General features: G+C 44.6%; 1 protein-coding gene across 3 annotated transcripts in view; it reads left to right on the forward strand.

The window, feature by feature from the left end:
• The window catches only part of RIPK2 (receptor interacting serine/threonine kinase 2), a 78,490-nt gene that overhangs the window by 17,604 nt on the left and 45,784 nt on the right, over positions 1 to 15,102 (forward strand). For all 3 annotated transcript variants that reach the window (XM_073631922.1, XM_073631920.1, XM_073631921.1), the window contains exon 2: positions 12,931 to 13,084. In XM_073631922.1, the coding sequence (XP_073488023.1) occupies positions 12,931 to 13,084 (154 nt within the window). The remainder of the gene's footprint in view (positions 1 to 12,930; positions 13,085 to 15,102) is intronic.

Genomic DNA, 15,102 nt, shown 5'->3' on the forward strand with positions numbered 1-15,102 from the left:
ATGACTCACCCCCCCCCCTTCCTTACTGGCAAATTCCAACGAGAATGAGAGAGAGAGAGCTGTGCATAATGTCATAAGCCTAGGCTTTTTACCAGGAAAGAAACAGGAAGTGGGCTGTATAAGGTATTTACTGGCAGAAAAAAAAAAAATACTATCCAAAGTTAAAACAACAAGAGCAGAAGATTTAATAGATGGAGAGATGAAAAATGACTGCAGTTCCGCTTTAAAGCACTTTTTAGCTCTGTAAATATCAGTGCTTTAAAAAATAAGAAAAAAAAGATTTAAAAAAAAAAATCACTGCTCCCAGCCATATAGGAATTTATAATATTTTTTTTTTGCATTGGTATGTTTCCCAGGGCAGTAACCCCCAACCCCCCCCCCCCCCCCCCCGTGCTATTTTTTTAACCCCCCTTGCCAATTTTTGACAGATTTGGCTCTCAGTGATTTCAGTGGGGTTCAGGTTTTGGAATCCAATCAAAACCAGGGCAGTTCGGCTCATCACAGTGAGGACATCTAATGGCAGCAAATAGTACTGCAGGAGAAATCTCTGCATTTAAAGTGGACCTTTAGTCATTTTTTCATCTTTCCATCTATTAAATCTTCTGTCCTTGTTGTTTTAACTTTAGATAGTAAAACATTTTTTTTCTGTCAGTAAATACCTTATACAGCCCACTTCCTGTTTCTTGTCTGGAAAAATGACTAGGCGTTTGACATCATGCACAGCTCTCTCCCTCACTATGGTGAGAGTTTGCCAGGAAGTGAGGGGGGGTGAGTCATAAGAGGGCCAATCAGAGCTGCAGAGCTGGAGGTGTGCCTCTGTGTGTCTGTGTAAATCCAGGAAATTAACAGGCAGCAGCTTCAGCTGCCCACAGTTAAAATGATTACAGTCAGACTCAGTGGAGGGAGATTTCTGCAGCATATTTGGCAAGTACAAAATCACAGTTTATCTAAAATAATATGCAAAGTAATTGGAGGGAAGCTTCAGAATGGCAAAGATGTTTTTATTTCAGGTTATATAAGCAGACTGCAGTTCCTCTTTAAGTTGAATATTGCAGCAAATACAGGTTTTATATTACCTTTTATTTGGGCTTTTCCTTTTTATCTTGTAATTTTTTGAGTTCTGATGTAACCATTTACTGATGGTCATCTCATTAGGCTAAAGAACTACAGAGGACATTTTTAGTAGCTAAATAATGCTAATAAGCATTAGTAATTGATCTTTAAACAGATGGAGAAAAGTACAGTACATGTGCTAGAGATCAGTCTCACATTACTCAAATAATAAGTGATTGATCACACAGAGATGCTATGGCATGCTATTTGTGTAACCTACTCCTTAGGAAGTCATTAGTCATTAGTGTTCCTCATATAAAATATGGATGAAAACGATCATCGCACAATAACGTTTAAAACCTTTATTTTGTAAAACACAAAAAAAAAAAATGATCGTTTTCATCCATATTTTATATGAGGAACACTAAGGTCCAAATATAGCCATTGAAGAAGTTCCCTTTGAGTGGAGTGGTTATCCCTATGAATGAACCAAAGGTGTAATTTTAAAGAAACATCCGGTGAGTGGCCAATCTCACAGGTGGTGGTGGAGCACTAAGTCACTTTATACTGAATTAACACAAGAGCACGCCAATCACGGCAATTGACGGAAGACTTGCAAGCATATATGAGGGGACTCTATTACAATATGATATATGCCACCGGATTTTTATATGATTTTTATATAATTTCTTATATGTCTTTGGCCTAATGTGATTTTCTACAGGTGTATGTTATATACAAAATAAGATTACGTTTAATAGATAGGGTACACAAATATTGGAAAGAGTATACAGATGGGAGCAGCGCATCCACACACACAGCACTTTTAATTTCTTTCTTTGAAAAGTTTTTTGGATGCAGCATCTAAAGAAATCACTATTAAATTGATTGATAGGATAGGTTTTGCGCCAGTGACACACACATACCAGTTTATTTTTAAAGATTAGCTATAGTCATTTTCACTTGTTCATTTGTTATTTCGGGAGATTACTTATGCACTCTGGGTTGGATGGAGTTTGGATGGGTTGGATGGAGGTTGGATGGAGGTTGGAAGGAGGTTGGATGGGTTGGATGGAGGTTGGAAGGAGGTTGGATGGAGGTTTGGATGGGTTGGATGGAGGTTGGGTGCGTTGGATGGAGGTTGGAAGGAGGTTGGAAGGAGGTTGGAAGGAGGTTGGAAGGAGGTTGGATGGAGGTTGGATGGAGGTTGGATGGGTTGGATGGGTTGGATGGAGGTTGGAAGGAGGTTGGATGGAGGTTGGATGGGTTGGATGGAGGTTGGATGCATTGGATGGAGGTTGGAAGGAGGTTGGATGGAGGTTGGAAGGAGGTTGGAAGTAGGTTGGATGGAGGTTGGATGGGTTGGATGGAGGTTGGATGGGTTGGATGGAGGTTGGATGGGTTGGATGGAGGTTGGATGGAGGTTGGATGCAGGTGAATCCATCAGAATCATAACATAACTAATAGAACGAGATTAATTTTCAGATTGATTATTATGTTATGATTCAGAGATTCTGATGGATCCACCTCCATCCAACCCAAACACAATTTGGAATCATCATCTTATTTCAGGTTTATACCTTACTGTATTTATTGCAATATGTTTCCATTTAATATGTAATGCATTTTTTATAACAATGAAAAATGTTAATACAACATAAAAACAAAATGGATCTGAATCAACTTGGATCATTCATTATGTTGTAACCTTACGCTGGATGCTTCAAACATTACCAAAAGGGCAAATACATTTTTTTGTTTTCTTATAATTTATTTCAGATTTGTTGAAATTCTTTACTAGTGTGATTTAGAGATTCACAAAAATGTCATCTAAATTCCCATTCGTAACAAAGCGAATCACACATGTCTACCCACTGAGTCTCAGCGATCTTAAAGCAGGGTGTGGTCAGAGAAATAAAATAAATCTGGGTGTCTGGATAAGGTTATTATATACATTTGTAAATAAGCAGTTTTCCTATCTCTAGAGACATACCTAAAGCATGAATTAATTTTCCGTTTAAATAAGCTAAATACATTCCAAGTGCATTAAAAATCTTACAGCTTGTCTTCTTCAAAAGAAAGCCACAGCCTACGTAAAAAAAGCATATCCCATGCCAGCATACTGAAGATAAGGACACTTGCTCTTTGTGTGGTTAAAGTGGTCTCAATGCAGAGGTCTAACATCCCCATTGAGTCAGACCTAAGGCTCTTCAGTCAGCAAAGCTCAAAAAACATTTTTTTTTTCAAACCTTGTGATTTGTTACAGAATCTCCTTGCTAGAAATAAACAAATTGCAATTATTTATTGACCATTCAAATATAACCATAAATTATATCTAAAGCCAATGCTTTTGTTTCTATTTTGTATAAAGTAGATAATGTTGTAAATCCCTGTTAGTCTTTTTTTTTTTTCCATTTGTGTTCCTTCAGGAAAGATTTCACTTGCTTTACCAGGGATATGCAATTAACAGACCTCCAGCTGTTGCAGAACTACAAATCCCACGAGGCATAGCAAGACTGACAGCCACAAGCATGACACCAAGAGGCCAAGGCATGATGGGAGTTTTGCATATCCCTGTTCTGTACTGTAAAGCAGTGGTCTTTAAACTAGGGCCTTTTAGTTACATAGTTTCATAGTAGGTGAGGTTGAAAAAAGACACAAGTGCATCAAGTTCAACCTATGTGCGTGATTATATGTCAGTATTACATTGTATATCCATGCATGTTACGGTCAATTAGGTGCTTATCTAATAGTTTTTTTAAACTATCGAATCCCTCCACTGAAACCACCACCTGTGGAAGGGAATTCCACATCCTTGCCACTCTTATGCCCCGTACACACGATTGGATTTTCCGACGGAAAATATGTGATAGGACCTTGTTGTCGGAAATTCCGACCGTGTGTAGGCTCCATCACACATTTTCCATCGGATTTTCCGACACACAAAGTTTGAGAGCAGGCTATAACATTTTCCGACAACAAAATCCGTTGTCGGAAATTCCGATCGTGTGTACACAAATCCGACGGATAAAGTGCCACACATGCTCAGAATAAATAAAGAGATGAAAGCTATTGGCCACTGCCCCGTTTATAGTCCAGACGTACGTGTTTTACGTCACCGCGTTTAGACTGATCGGATTTTCCGACAACTTTGTGTGACCGTGTGTATGCAAGACAAGTTTGAGCCAACATCCGTCGGAAAAAATCCTTGGATTTTGTTTTCGGAATGTCCGAACAAAGTCCAACCGTGTGTACGGGGCATTACAGTAAAGAACCCTCTACGTAGTTTAGGGTTAAACCTCTTTTCTTCTAATTTTAATGAGTGGCCACATGTCTTGTTAAACTCCCTTCCGCGAGAATCAAAACGTTAAGAGATATAACATCTTTTGGGGAGCTATTGACCTTTTCTCAGTTACAATCGAGACACGATCTTCCCAATTCGTATCTGTTAAGATTTCTACAGGTTAGACATGCCTTCCAGGTGCAGTTTAGAGAGTTGAGGGTGGAGTCCCTGCCTTCGCCTCTTGAAACGTTATTGGCAGATGGAGACTTGGCCAAGCCGCTCTCGGTAACGTACAAGGAATTTTTTAAGGTAACCCCACTGGCAATCGCAAGATGCAGGGAGAGATGGGAGGTGGAGGTCCCGGATGTGCAAGGGGAGGACTGGGACGAATTATGGTCCCAACCATTTAAGCATCTGGTGTCCGCAAGAAATAGGTTGATCCAGTTCAAATTTTTACATAGAAGCTATTATACTCCAGCTAGGCTAAGTAAGATCTTCCCTACGGCATCGGCAGAATCTTGGAGATGTTCTCATTCACCTGCAGATGCTGACCAAATTTTTTGCCACTGCCCCCATATCCAGAGATTTTGGGATGACATTACATCTTGTATTGCAGAATTAATATCAGTACCGATTCCGATAACTGTCAGGGTTTGTCTATTGGGTCTAGTAGATGATGTAGTAAAAACACGTGCCATGCGAACACTGCTAAATGTACTCCTCTTTTATGGAAGAAAGGTTATCTTGTTGGCCTGGAAAAAGCCAGAGGCACCGAGTATTTCATCCTGGAAGGGCCTAGTGAACTCCATGCTACCTTACTACAAGGCTACGTATGAGGCTAGAGGCTGTATGAAGAAATTTGAGTGTGGCAAGCGTGGTTTAAGTCTAGCACCACGGTGGGATAGTGGAGGAAGTTTTCTGACTAAAGGTGCTATATTTAGATGAATATGTCTTCTGGAGGTCTCATGAATTTTAATGCTTGCCTTTAGAGGCGTCTAAGACCGTAATATATGAATACTTACATAAGTTTCTCTTTTAGTTTATTGATGGGAAACTAAAGATCCTGATATCTTGTCGAGCTGTGGTTTGTGGGTGGTGAGAGGGGGGAATGGGGGGGGGAGTGGGGTGTTTTAGATAGTAGGTCTTTGTTAGACAGGTATGAGGTCATGTTGACCCAGTATGGACATTGTCCTAGTTGGCATGTCCAAATGTTGTATGATATGCCTATAAAACCAATAAAAAGAATAAAAAAAAAAAAAAACTCCCTTTCGCGAAAAAGTTGTGTCTCTTTTCCAGAGAGAATAAGTTCAGTGCTCGCAACCTTTCCTCATAACTAAAATCCTCCAGACCCTTTATTAGCTTAGTTGCCCTTCTTTGTACTCGCTCCATTTCCAGTATATACTTCCTGAGGACTGGTGCCCAGGAACTGGACAGCATACTCTAGGTGCGGCCGAACCAGAGTCTTTTTAGAGCATGAGAATTATCGTTTTATCTCTGGAGTTGATCCCCTTTTTAATGCATGCCAATATTCTGTTTGCTTTGTTAGCAGCAGCTTGGCATTGCTGAGCCTATCATCTACTAGGACCCCCAGGTCCTTTTCCAGTGTATAGATTGCATTCATATTTTTGCCACCCAAATGCATTATTTTACATTTTTCTACATTAAACCTCATTTGCCATGTAGTTGCCCACCCCATTAATCTGTTCAGATATTTTTGCAAGGTTTCCACATCCTGCAGAGAAGTTATTGCCCTGCTTAGCTTAGCATCATCCGCAAATACAGAGATTGAACTGTTTACCCCATCCCCCAGGTTGTTTATTAACAAAATAAATAGGATTGGTCCCAGCACAGAACCACCCCACTACCCACCTCTGACCATTCTGAGTACTCCCCATTTATCACCACCCTATGAACTCGCCCTTGTAGCCAGTTTTCAATCCATGTACTCACCCTATGGTCCATGCCACCGGCCCTTTTTTGTACAGTAAACGTTTATGGGGAACTGTGTCAAATGCTTTTGCAAAATCCAGATACACAACGTCTACGGGCCTTTCTTTATCTAGATGGCAACTCACCTCCTCATAGAAGGTTAATAGATTGGTTTGGCAAAAACGATTCTTTTTGAATCCATGCTGATTACTGCTAATGATACCGTTCTCATTACTAAAATCTTGTATATAGTTCCTTATCATCCCCTCCAAGAGCTTGCATACTATTGATGTTAGGCTAACTGGTCCATGATTCCCAGGGATGTATTTGGGGCCCTTTTAAAATATTGGTGCTACATTGGCTTTTCTCCAATCACCTGGTACCATTCCAGTCAGTAGACTGTCAGTCTTTTGCTTGCCTTTATCTGGCCTTGGGGTAGTGTTCCTCTCACTGATAAAAGACACTATTCCTCCCACTGACACCAACAACAGGACACTATTCCTCCCACTGACACCAACAATAGGACACTATTCCTCCCACTGACACCAACAATAGGACACTATTCCTCCCACTGACACCAACAATGGGGTACTATTTCGTCCACAGACACCAACAATGGGGTACTATTCCTCCCACCCATTGACACCAATGATGGTGCACTATTCCTTCCACTGACACCATTGATTGGGTACTATTCTTCCTACTGGCACCAACGATGGGGCACTTATCCTCCCACTGACACCAACAATAGGGCATTAATCCTCCTACTGAAACCATTGATGGGGTACTATTTCTCCCACTGAAACCAACGATGGGGCACTAATCCTTCCACTGACACCAACGATGGTGTGTGATTCCTCCCACTACCAGTGATTGGGTACGATTCCTCCCACTGACACCAATGTCCGGGCCCCCTAACGTCTGAAGGACAGTAAACTGTCCCTTTGTTTAGAAAGTTTAAAGACCCCTGCTGTAGAGTCATCAGGAAGTGAGAGGAAATCTCACCAAAGTGAGAGAAATGACTTCCTTGACAGCTGTCACCGAAAAAAGTGTCCCCCAGGGCTGTCTTAATGAGTGGGCACTTTCCCCAAAGCAGCTGGTCCTTGAGCCCACGCTGCCCCAAAATTGGGGGCCCCATGATGGCACTGAGAGCGATGGATACACAGGGGAGGCAGGCTGGCAGCGGTGCGCCGTGCTGTGCAGAACAATACCTATTATTTCACAGCCAGCAGGGAGGGGCAGGGCCAGAGCACCAGTGATGCTCTGTCCCGCCCCATGCAGCTTGAATTCTCGGAACTCGGAGGCTGCGGGGTAGGAGCTGAAGTGGGAGCTGCTGAGTCAGCAGCACTGAGAGCCCACTTGTGGAAGTAGCATTGTGGATGGTGTCATGGTGAGCCCAGCTGTCCAGCACTGTTTGCACCGAAGGGCTTGGAATGCCCGGAGGGATGCTCCCTCCTCCGCCCCTCCTTCTGCCTGCTTGATTGGTATAGGGGAGTCCAGTGCTGGAGGTGGGCACATAGCCAAAAGTTTACATGCACTGTATCTCCACTGGAAAGGGGGGTACTACATAGATGGAATAATGGTGCTGGGGGATATCAAGGGTGAATGGGGGAAAACAATGCTGAGGGGGGGTCTGGGGTGTATAGGGGTGAAGCAATGCTTGGAGTAGCCTGGGTGGCTATAGTGCTAGAGGTATCAGGGATGTAGAGAGGCCACAGTGTAGGGGGTATCAGGGAAGTAGTGGGATCACAATACAAGGGGTATCTTATGATATATGGTAACAGTGCTGGGGGGATATCTAGGGGTGTAGAGGGGTCAGAGTGCTGGGGTGATATCTAGGGTGTAGAGAGGTCAGAGTGCTGGGGGGATATCTAGGGTGTAGAGGGGTCAGAGTGCTGGGGGATATCTAGGGTGTAGAGGGGTCAGAGTGCTGGGGGAATATCTGGGGTGTAGAGGGGTCAGAGTGCTGGGGGGATATCTGGGGTGTAGAGGGGTCAGGGTGCTGGGGGGATATCTGGGGTGTAGAGGGGTCAGGGTGCTGGGGGGATATCTGGGATGTAGAGGAGTCAGAGTGCTGGGGGGATATCTGGGGTGTAGAGGGGTCAGAGTGCAGGGGGGATATCTGGGGTGTAGAGGGGTCAGAGTGCTGGGGGGATATCTGGGGTGTAGAGGGGTCAGAGTGCTGGGGGGATATCTGGGACGTAGAGGGATCAGAGTGCTGGGGGGATATCTAGGGTGTAGAGGGGCCATAGTGCTCGGGGGGCATCAATCTAGCAGATATATTATATGCACAGGACAGCTTTGTTACTTTATGTATGTAATATTTTTCCACTGTTTCTTTTCTGTACAGAATGATTGTTCATGTAGTTAATGGGGGGCTCCACCCAAAAGGGGAAGCTCCGCTTGTCTGCCTCCTACCTACTTAAAATGTGTGTTTACCTGCGCTGTCTCCATTGTAGGGGCCCCAGAGCATTACTTTGCCCAGGGGCCCATGATGCTATTAAGACGGCCCTGGTGTCCCCATTGGAAAATTCACCCTCAATTCCTGTTCTAGTGTCAGCTCGAAATGTTGCGTTTTTCCTTTCATTCCCAGTGACAATTGTCACCAGAACCAGGACACCAGGACTGACCAGTGGGAAAAGCCAATATTTTGAACCCTCACTGGGACAGGAAAAGGAGGGAAATCTTTTAAAGAGGACACTTATTCTGGTGACAGAGAGGGGATTTCCCTAACCTTAGAGAAACATCCTCTTACTTCCTTTTGTGTTTAAAGGACAGGAAGTGAAGGGGGAATTCTCCAACACATTGCAAAAATACCCTGACAGGGTTGTGGGCTTTAGATATACTTTAAGCACAGAAAGAAAGGCTCTTAACTGGGTCATGGCAGCTGAGATTTATTTATGGCTAACACAGATCAGATCAGCTGTGACTCAGCGAAGAGCAGTGGCAGAAGTACCACCATAGCGAGCCACGCGCTCGCTATGGGGCCCGCAGCCGAGAGGGGCTTGTGGGGAGAATGAGGAATAGAGAAAAAACTCATAAGGTTTTACACTATTGGAGTTCTCTATTCTTGTTACACGGTCCACTTTTTATTGGTTTGGTTCCAACCATGTGATGATCCGAAGATTTAAATAGACTAGGTTTGATGCTGAGCACGAGTCACAGCGGTTCTTGCTTGCTATGATCCTCTGTGGTGGGGGATCATGGCCTTCTGGTAAGGAGATACCCCTTCTATTTTTGTGGTGGATCACAATTTTTCACGGAGTGGATCAGGATTGTTTTTTATGGACTTTACTGTTCCGTTTCCAGCACGAGTGGTTATTATTAAGTGCCACTATTCACAGAGACTTGTCCTTAATATTATATGAGTATTCTTTACAGTGTCAAGCTTTTCATATATGTGATTTTATTTATTATACATGGTTTTCAAATTTCACTATTGTGTGTGATTTACACATTTCACCAGTTTTTGCTGTCTTTATAGCGCGACTCTCGTGTTTTTCTCTTTCTAGTGATTTATGGGTGTCATATAAATTTAGAGTTGCTGCTTTTTATCCATATTATATATATTTTTGGGTTTATCCCTCAAATCTTAAATTTTATATGTTTATGTATTTCACATGATTTAGCACGTTTTTTTAATATTTTTTTTCGGAGAATGAAGAATGCATACTGCGGGGGGGCGAGCACCGCCCGCACAGTCCCCCAGCCAGAGGAAGTGAGGAGAGGAAGAGGCAAGCTGCATTAGAATTTCCTGTGTTCCCGGGGCTCACCATCACATAGCCCCACCTCTTGGCCCGGTGCCTTTGATAGACAGAACGCTGGTCCAATGCGGGACATGTGACGTCATCAAAGGCGCCGGGCCAAGAGGTGGGGCTATGTGACGGGGAGCCCCGGGAACACAGGAAATTCAAATGAAAGCTCTTACAGCTGAGCTCTCTGCTCGTACGGACAGCTCGCCTCTTCCTCTCCTCACTTCCCCTGGCTGGGGGACCGTGCGGGCGGTGCTCGCCCCCCCACTCTGAGGCAGCCCCACACTCACCAACAGCCATTTGAGGGCTGCAGTATGCATTCCTCATCCTCCCCGGTAGTTCCGCCACTGGCTCGCCTCTTCATCTGCACGGGTGAGGCTGCATTGTGCAAGGGTCACGCTACATTGGGCACAGGTGAGGCTGCATTTGGCACAGGTGGGCACAGGTGAGGCTGCATTGGGCACAGGTGAGGCAGTATTGGGCACAGGTGAGGATGCATTGGGCACAGGTGAGGCTGTATTGGGCATAGGTCAAGCTGCATTGGGCACAGGTGAGGCTGCATTGGGCACAGGTGAGGCGGCAGTATTGGGCACAGGTGAGGCAGTATTGGGCACAGGTGAGGCTGCATTGGGCACAGGTGAGGCTGCATTGGGCACAGGCAGGCCACGCTGCATTTGGAACAGGCAGGCCACATTAGGCACAGGTGAGGCTGCATTGGGCACTGGATACGCTGCATTGGGCATGGGCAGGTCACGCTGCATTGGGCTCAGGCAATTAATGCTGCATTGGGCACAGGTGGGCAAGGTGAGGCAGTATTGGGCACAGGTGAGGCTGTATTGGGCATGGGCAGGCCACGCTGCATTGGGCACTGGACATGCTGCATTGGGCACTGGACATGCTGCATTGGGCACAGGTGAGGCACTGGACACGCTGCATTGGGCACAAGTGGGCACAGGTGAGGCAGTATTGGGCACAGGTGAGGCTGTATTGAGCACGGGCAGACCACGCTGCCTTGGGAACACACATGCCACATTGGGCACTGGTCACACTGCATTGGGCACTGGACATGCTGCATTGGGCACTGGACATGCTGCATTGGGCACTGGCCACACTGCATTGGGCACAGGTGAGGCTGAATTGGGCACTGGACACGCTGCATTGGGCACAAGTGGGCACAGGTGAGGTAGTATTGGGCACAGGTGAGGCTGTATTGGGCATGGGCAGGCCACGCTGCATTGGGAACACACAGGCCACATTGGGCACTGGTCACGCTGCATTGGGCACAGGTGAGGGTGATTGAAGCGCCAACACCAGGTGTTTGGAGTATCTTTATCTGTTGATTGTTAAACTTTCTGGAATACACATATTGCTATTGTGGTGTAGGATCTGGGGCTGTTGTCCTTCTTTCCTTCTTTCTTTCCTTCCTTCCTTCCTTCCTCCACCCCTCATTCATATCAGACTCGAACAACACCCCCTTTGAGCCACGCCCACTATTTAATTTAAGCCCCGCCATTTTTTTGGGGGGGGGCCCATACAACATTTTGCTATGGGGCCCTGTGATTTCTAGTTATGCCCCTCGTGAAGAGAGAGAGCGGTCACACAGGAGCGCTAATATTTTGAATTCTTCCACATGTTCCTGACTGTTAGGGCTGTTTTGCACTCGCTGAGAGTGTGGCGCCATGTGAAGAGGGATCCATGTTCAGATCACTTTCAGAAGGCATTTGATTTGGCATTATAATCCCTCCTCGCCGCCTGTTTTAACCTGATTATGCTGCACTACTGTCAGGGCTGGGCTCAGCCCTTCCTTCTCTGAGCTGGCCGCTCAGCTGTCGGTTAATTGCCAGCTCCCTTCTCCCCACAGTTACTCAGCTGTTGATGATATCCTGCTTGTCAGTCCTGCCTACTTAAGCCGCCCAGTCCAGAGGAGCTCTGCCTTCGCCTTGGTCAACATCACAAACTATCGCCTGCGATCCTGTTCAAGACTTGCTTTGCTGACATCCCTTCTGGCTCCAGATCCTGCTTGCTGTTCCACTACATTGATTCCTGACTTCTGGCTTGGCTGACTATCCGTTCTGGTTACTGTACTCTGGCTATGTTTTGACTACGTTTGTTCTTTTTACTTTTATTATTAAACAAGTGAGATTTAACTGTACTCCTGTCTCGGCCTGATTTCATGGTTTCTGACAACTACTGCGTCTCAATCGTGTGCATTAAACGCAATTGGAGAGTTACACAGGCAATACCGCCTGTTTAACTCTGCATCCTGAGTTTGGGTTGGTAGCTGGGGGCAGGCCCTTAAAACCGCATGTCAGCTTCTCGATTTTACCATCCCCCACTGACTGCCTGTCTGCAAGAGGGCTAAGGCCTCATCCACATTGTGCAGTTTGTAGTCATGGGCAGAATCATTGTGATTCTGCCTGCAATTCCAAATTGTGACAAAATGCACAAGTGTTTGGATGCCCTCCTTCCCAGTGCGATTCTGCCACGACTGTCGCTCGACAGAATCATGTGGCAAAATGCACGTTTAAAAATCACGCTAAGCTTGTCACTAAAAAAGGGTCAGGAGCTTCTTTTGGTTGGCAAACACACACACAAGACAGCCTATTAAAGAGAATTGCTGCCCTATGCACAACATGTGGCATTGCAGGAAAATCACGCAACAAAAATCATGAGAGGGATGTTCGTTCCATCTATGCGATATGTGAATGGGGCCAAAGAGTCATTGCAGCTCTGTGTTTTCATCATAGGAAGGGTAGTTGTTTTTTCTGGAAATGCTTCAATGGGGTCAGTTTAGCTGCAGATCGTGCATAGCCAAGTTCTGTTAATTTAGCCAGGAAAATTGCCTCAAATATCAGCTAATAGGAGTAAAATATAAATTTGATATTTTTAAATATTTTCCTTATTTTCTTGCAGTGACAGAAACAAGATCTTCAAAGAAGCAGAAATTTTGCACAAAGCCAGATTTAGCTATATTCTTCCAATCCTGGGAATTTGTTATGAGGAAGACAATATTGGCATAGTGACAGAATACATGGCCAATGGATCACTCAACCAGCTGCTACATGAGGTATGTACATCTTTTTCTGTTAAGGTGACACTTTCTCTTACAACATCTGTTTCTAATGCCACGTACACACGGTCGGACTTTTCGTCTACAAAAGTCCGACGGACGCCGATGGACCAAAGCTGGCTGACAATCCGATCGTGTGTGGGCTTCTCCGGACTTTCAGCTGACTTTTTCAGCCGCAATTCTGATGGACTTTAGATTTGAAACATGCTTCAAATCTTTACGTCGTAACTACGCCGGACCCAGAAACCTGTATGCCACGCTAGGGCAGCTATTGGCTACTGGCTATCAACTTCCTTATTTTAGTCCAGTGCACGTCATCACGTACGAATCCGTCGGACTTTTGTGTGATCATATGTAGGCAAGTCCGTTCATTAGAAAGTCTGTCGCAAGTCTGCCAAAAGTCAGTCGAAAGTCCGTCGAACGGGCTGTCGGACTTTTGTAGCCGAAAAGTCCGACCGTGTGTACACGGCATAAATGTCTCTTGTTCAGATGTGACAAGCATCTGCATAATCAGAACAAAAAATTGCTGTACTAGTGTACTCATACCTCCCAACTTTTTGAGATAGGAATGAGGGACACCTACCAGCAAAAGTATGCAGGCATAGGACACACCCCTTGCCACGCCCCCTTAAAGGAGAATTGTTCAAAAAACAAGATTGGTTGAACTCACAAGTGCTTTTTTTACCACTACTATTCCTTTTATATTGGTTTTTGGAATTTACAAATGTGGCAATTTAGAAATCAGATGAAAGGTTTAGCGCTGGGAAACATTTTTTGAAAGATAAAAAGTGCCATTTATATACATCTATATAGATCAGACCAAAATGAGGGACAAATGAGGAGGAATGAGGGACAGCGGAACATTGCTCCAAATCAGGGAAAGTCCCTCGAAATCGGGGACAGTTGGGTGCTATGGTGTACTTCCTCTATTACGTGTGGTTTCTTTATTGTCAGTGCCATGTAGTGGCCACAATATGTTTTTTTTTTTCCTGATTTCCATTATGGCCACTAGGTGGCGCTGGCAACATAGGAACAACACATATTAGAGAAACTATGGCAGTTTTCATCCTGATTGTGCTAATGTTTGTCATATCCGCACAGCGAACAATTTATACATAGACCGCATCGTGTATTTCCACTTTTGCAATCAAATTGGAGTAACACCTACTGTATATTTTTTTACATGTCCTCATTCGCATAGCATTACATTTGCAACTTACCTTTTTCAAATGCTTTTTTCTTGAACTTCCAGCAAAGAAAGATTCTACTTATTTCTTCTTGTAATGAGGGGACTGGGAAACTGTTTACCGAAATCCAGTCGGTTCAACAGGGACTGCATACCTCCCAACTTTTTGAGATGGCAATGAGGGACACCTATCAGCAAAAGTATACAGGCATAGGACACACCCCCTTGCCACGCCCCCTTACAGGAGAGTTGTACAAAAAAACAAGATTGGTTAAACCAACAAGTGCTTTTTTACCACTATCATTCCTTTATATTGGCGTTTGGAATTTACAAATGCAGCAATTTAGAAATCAGATGAAAGGTATAGCACGGGAAAACACTTTTTGAAAGATAAAAAGTGCATTTTATATACATCTGTATAGATCAGACCAAAATGAGGGACAAATGAAAAGGAAAGAGGGATAGAGGAACATTGCACCAAATCAGGGACAGTTCCTCGAAATCAGGGACAGTTGGGAGCTATGGGACTGGCTAAATTTTAATCAGTGTTAGGCAGTCCCCACTCAACATAAGTTGATTGTTTGATCGTCATCTGCCAAAAATTTGGCATGTTGGAAACGTTTTCTCAATCAACGGCTGTATCCATTGATCAGTATACAGTGCAGGGCCTCTTTAATATGGTTTGGGCCAGTGCTGATCCTGACCTCCCTGGGGCCCTAAGCAAAATTCTGCTAAGGGGCCCTCTACCTGACCCGTGATGCCGTGAGCTATGTAAACCATTTGCCTTTGCCATACAGTCACACCTGACACTTCAGTTCTCCCAATACAA

The sequence above is a fragment of the Aquarana catesbeiana genome, linkage group LG05, assembly GCF_042186555.1.
Source record: "Aquarana catesbeiana isolate 2022-GZ linkage group LG05, ASM4218655v1, whole genome shotgun sequence".
In the NCBI taxonomy this organism is placed as follows: Eukaryota; Metazoa; Chordata; class Amphibia; order Anura; family Ranidae; genus Aquarana; species Aquarana catesbeiana.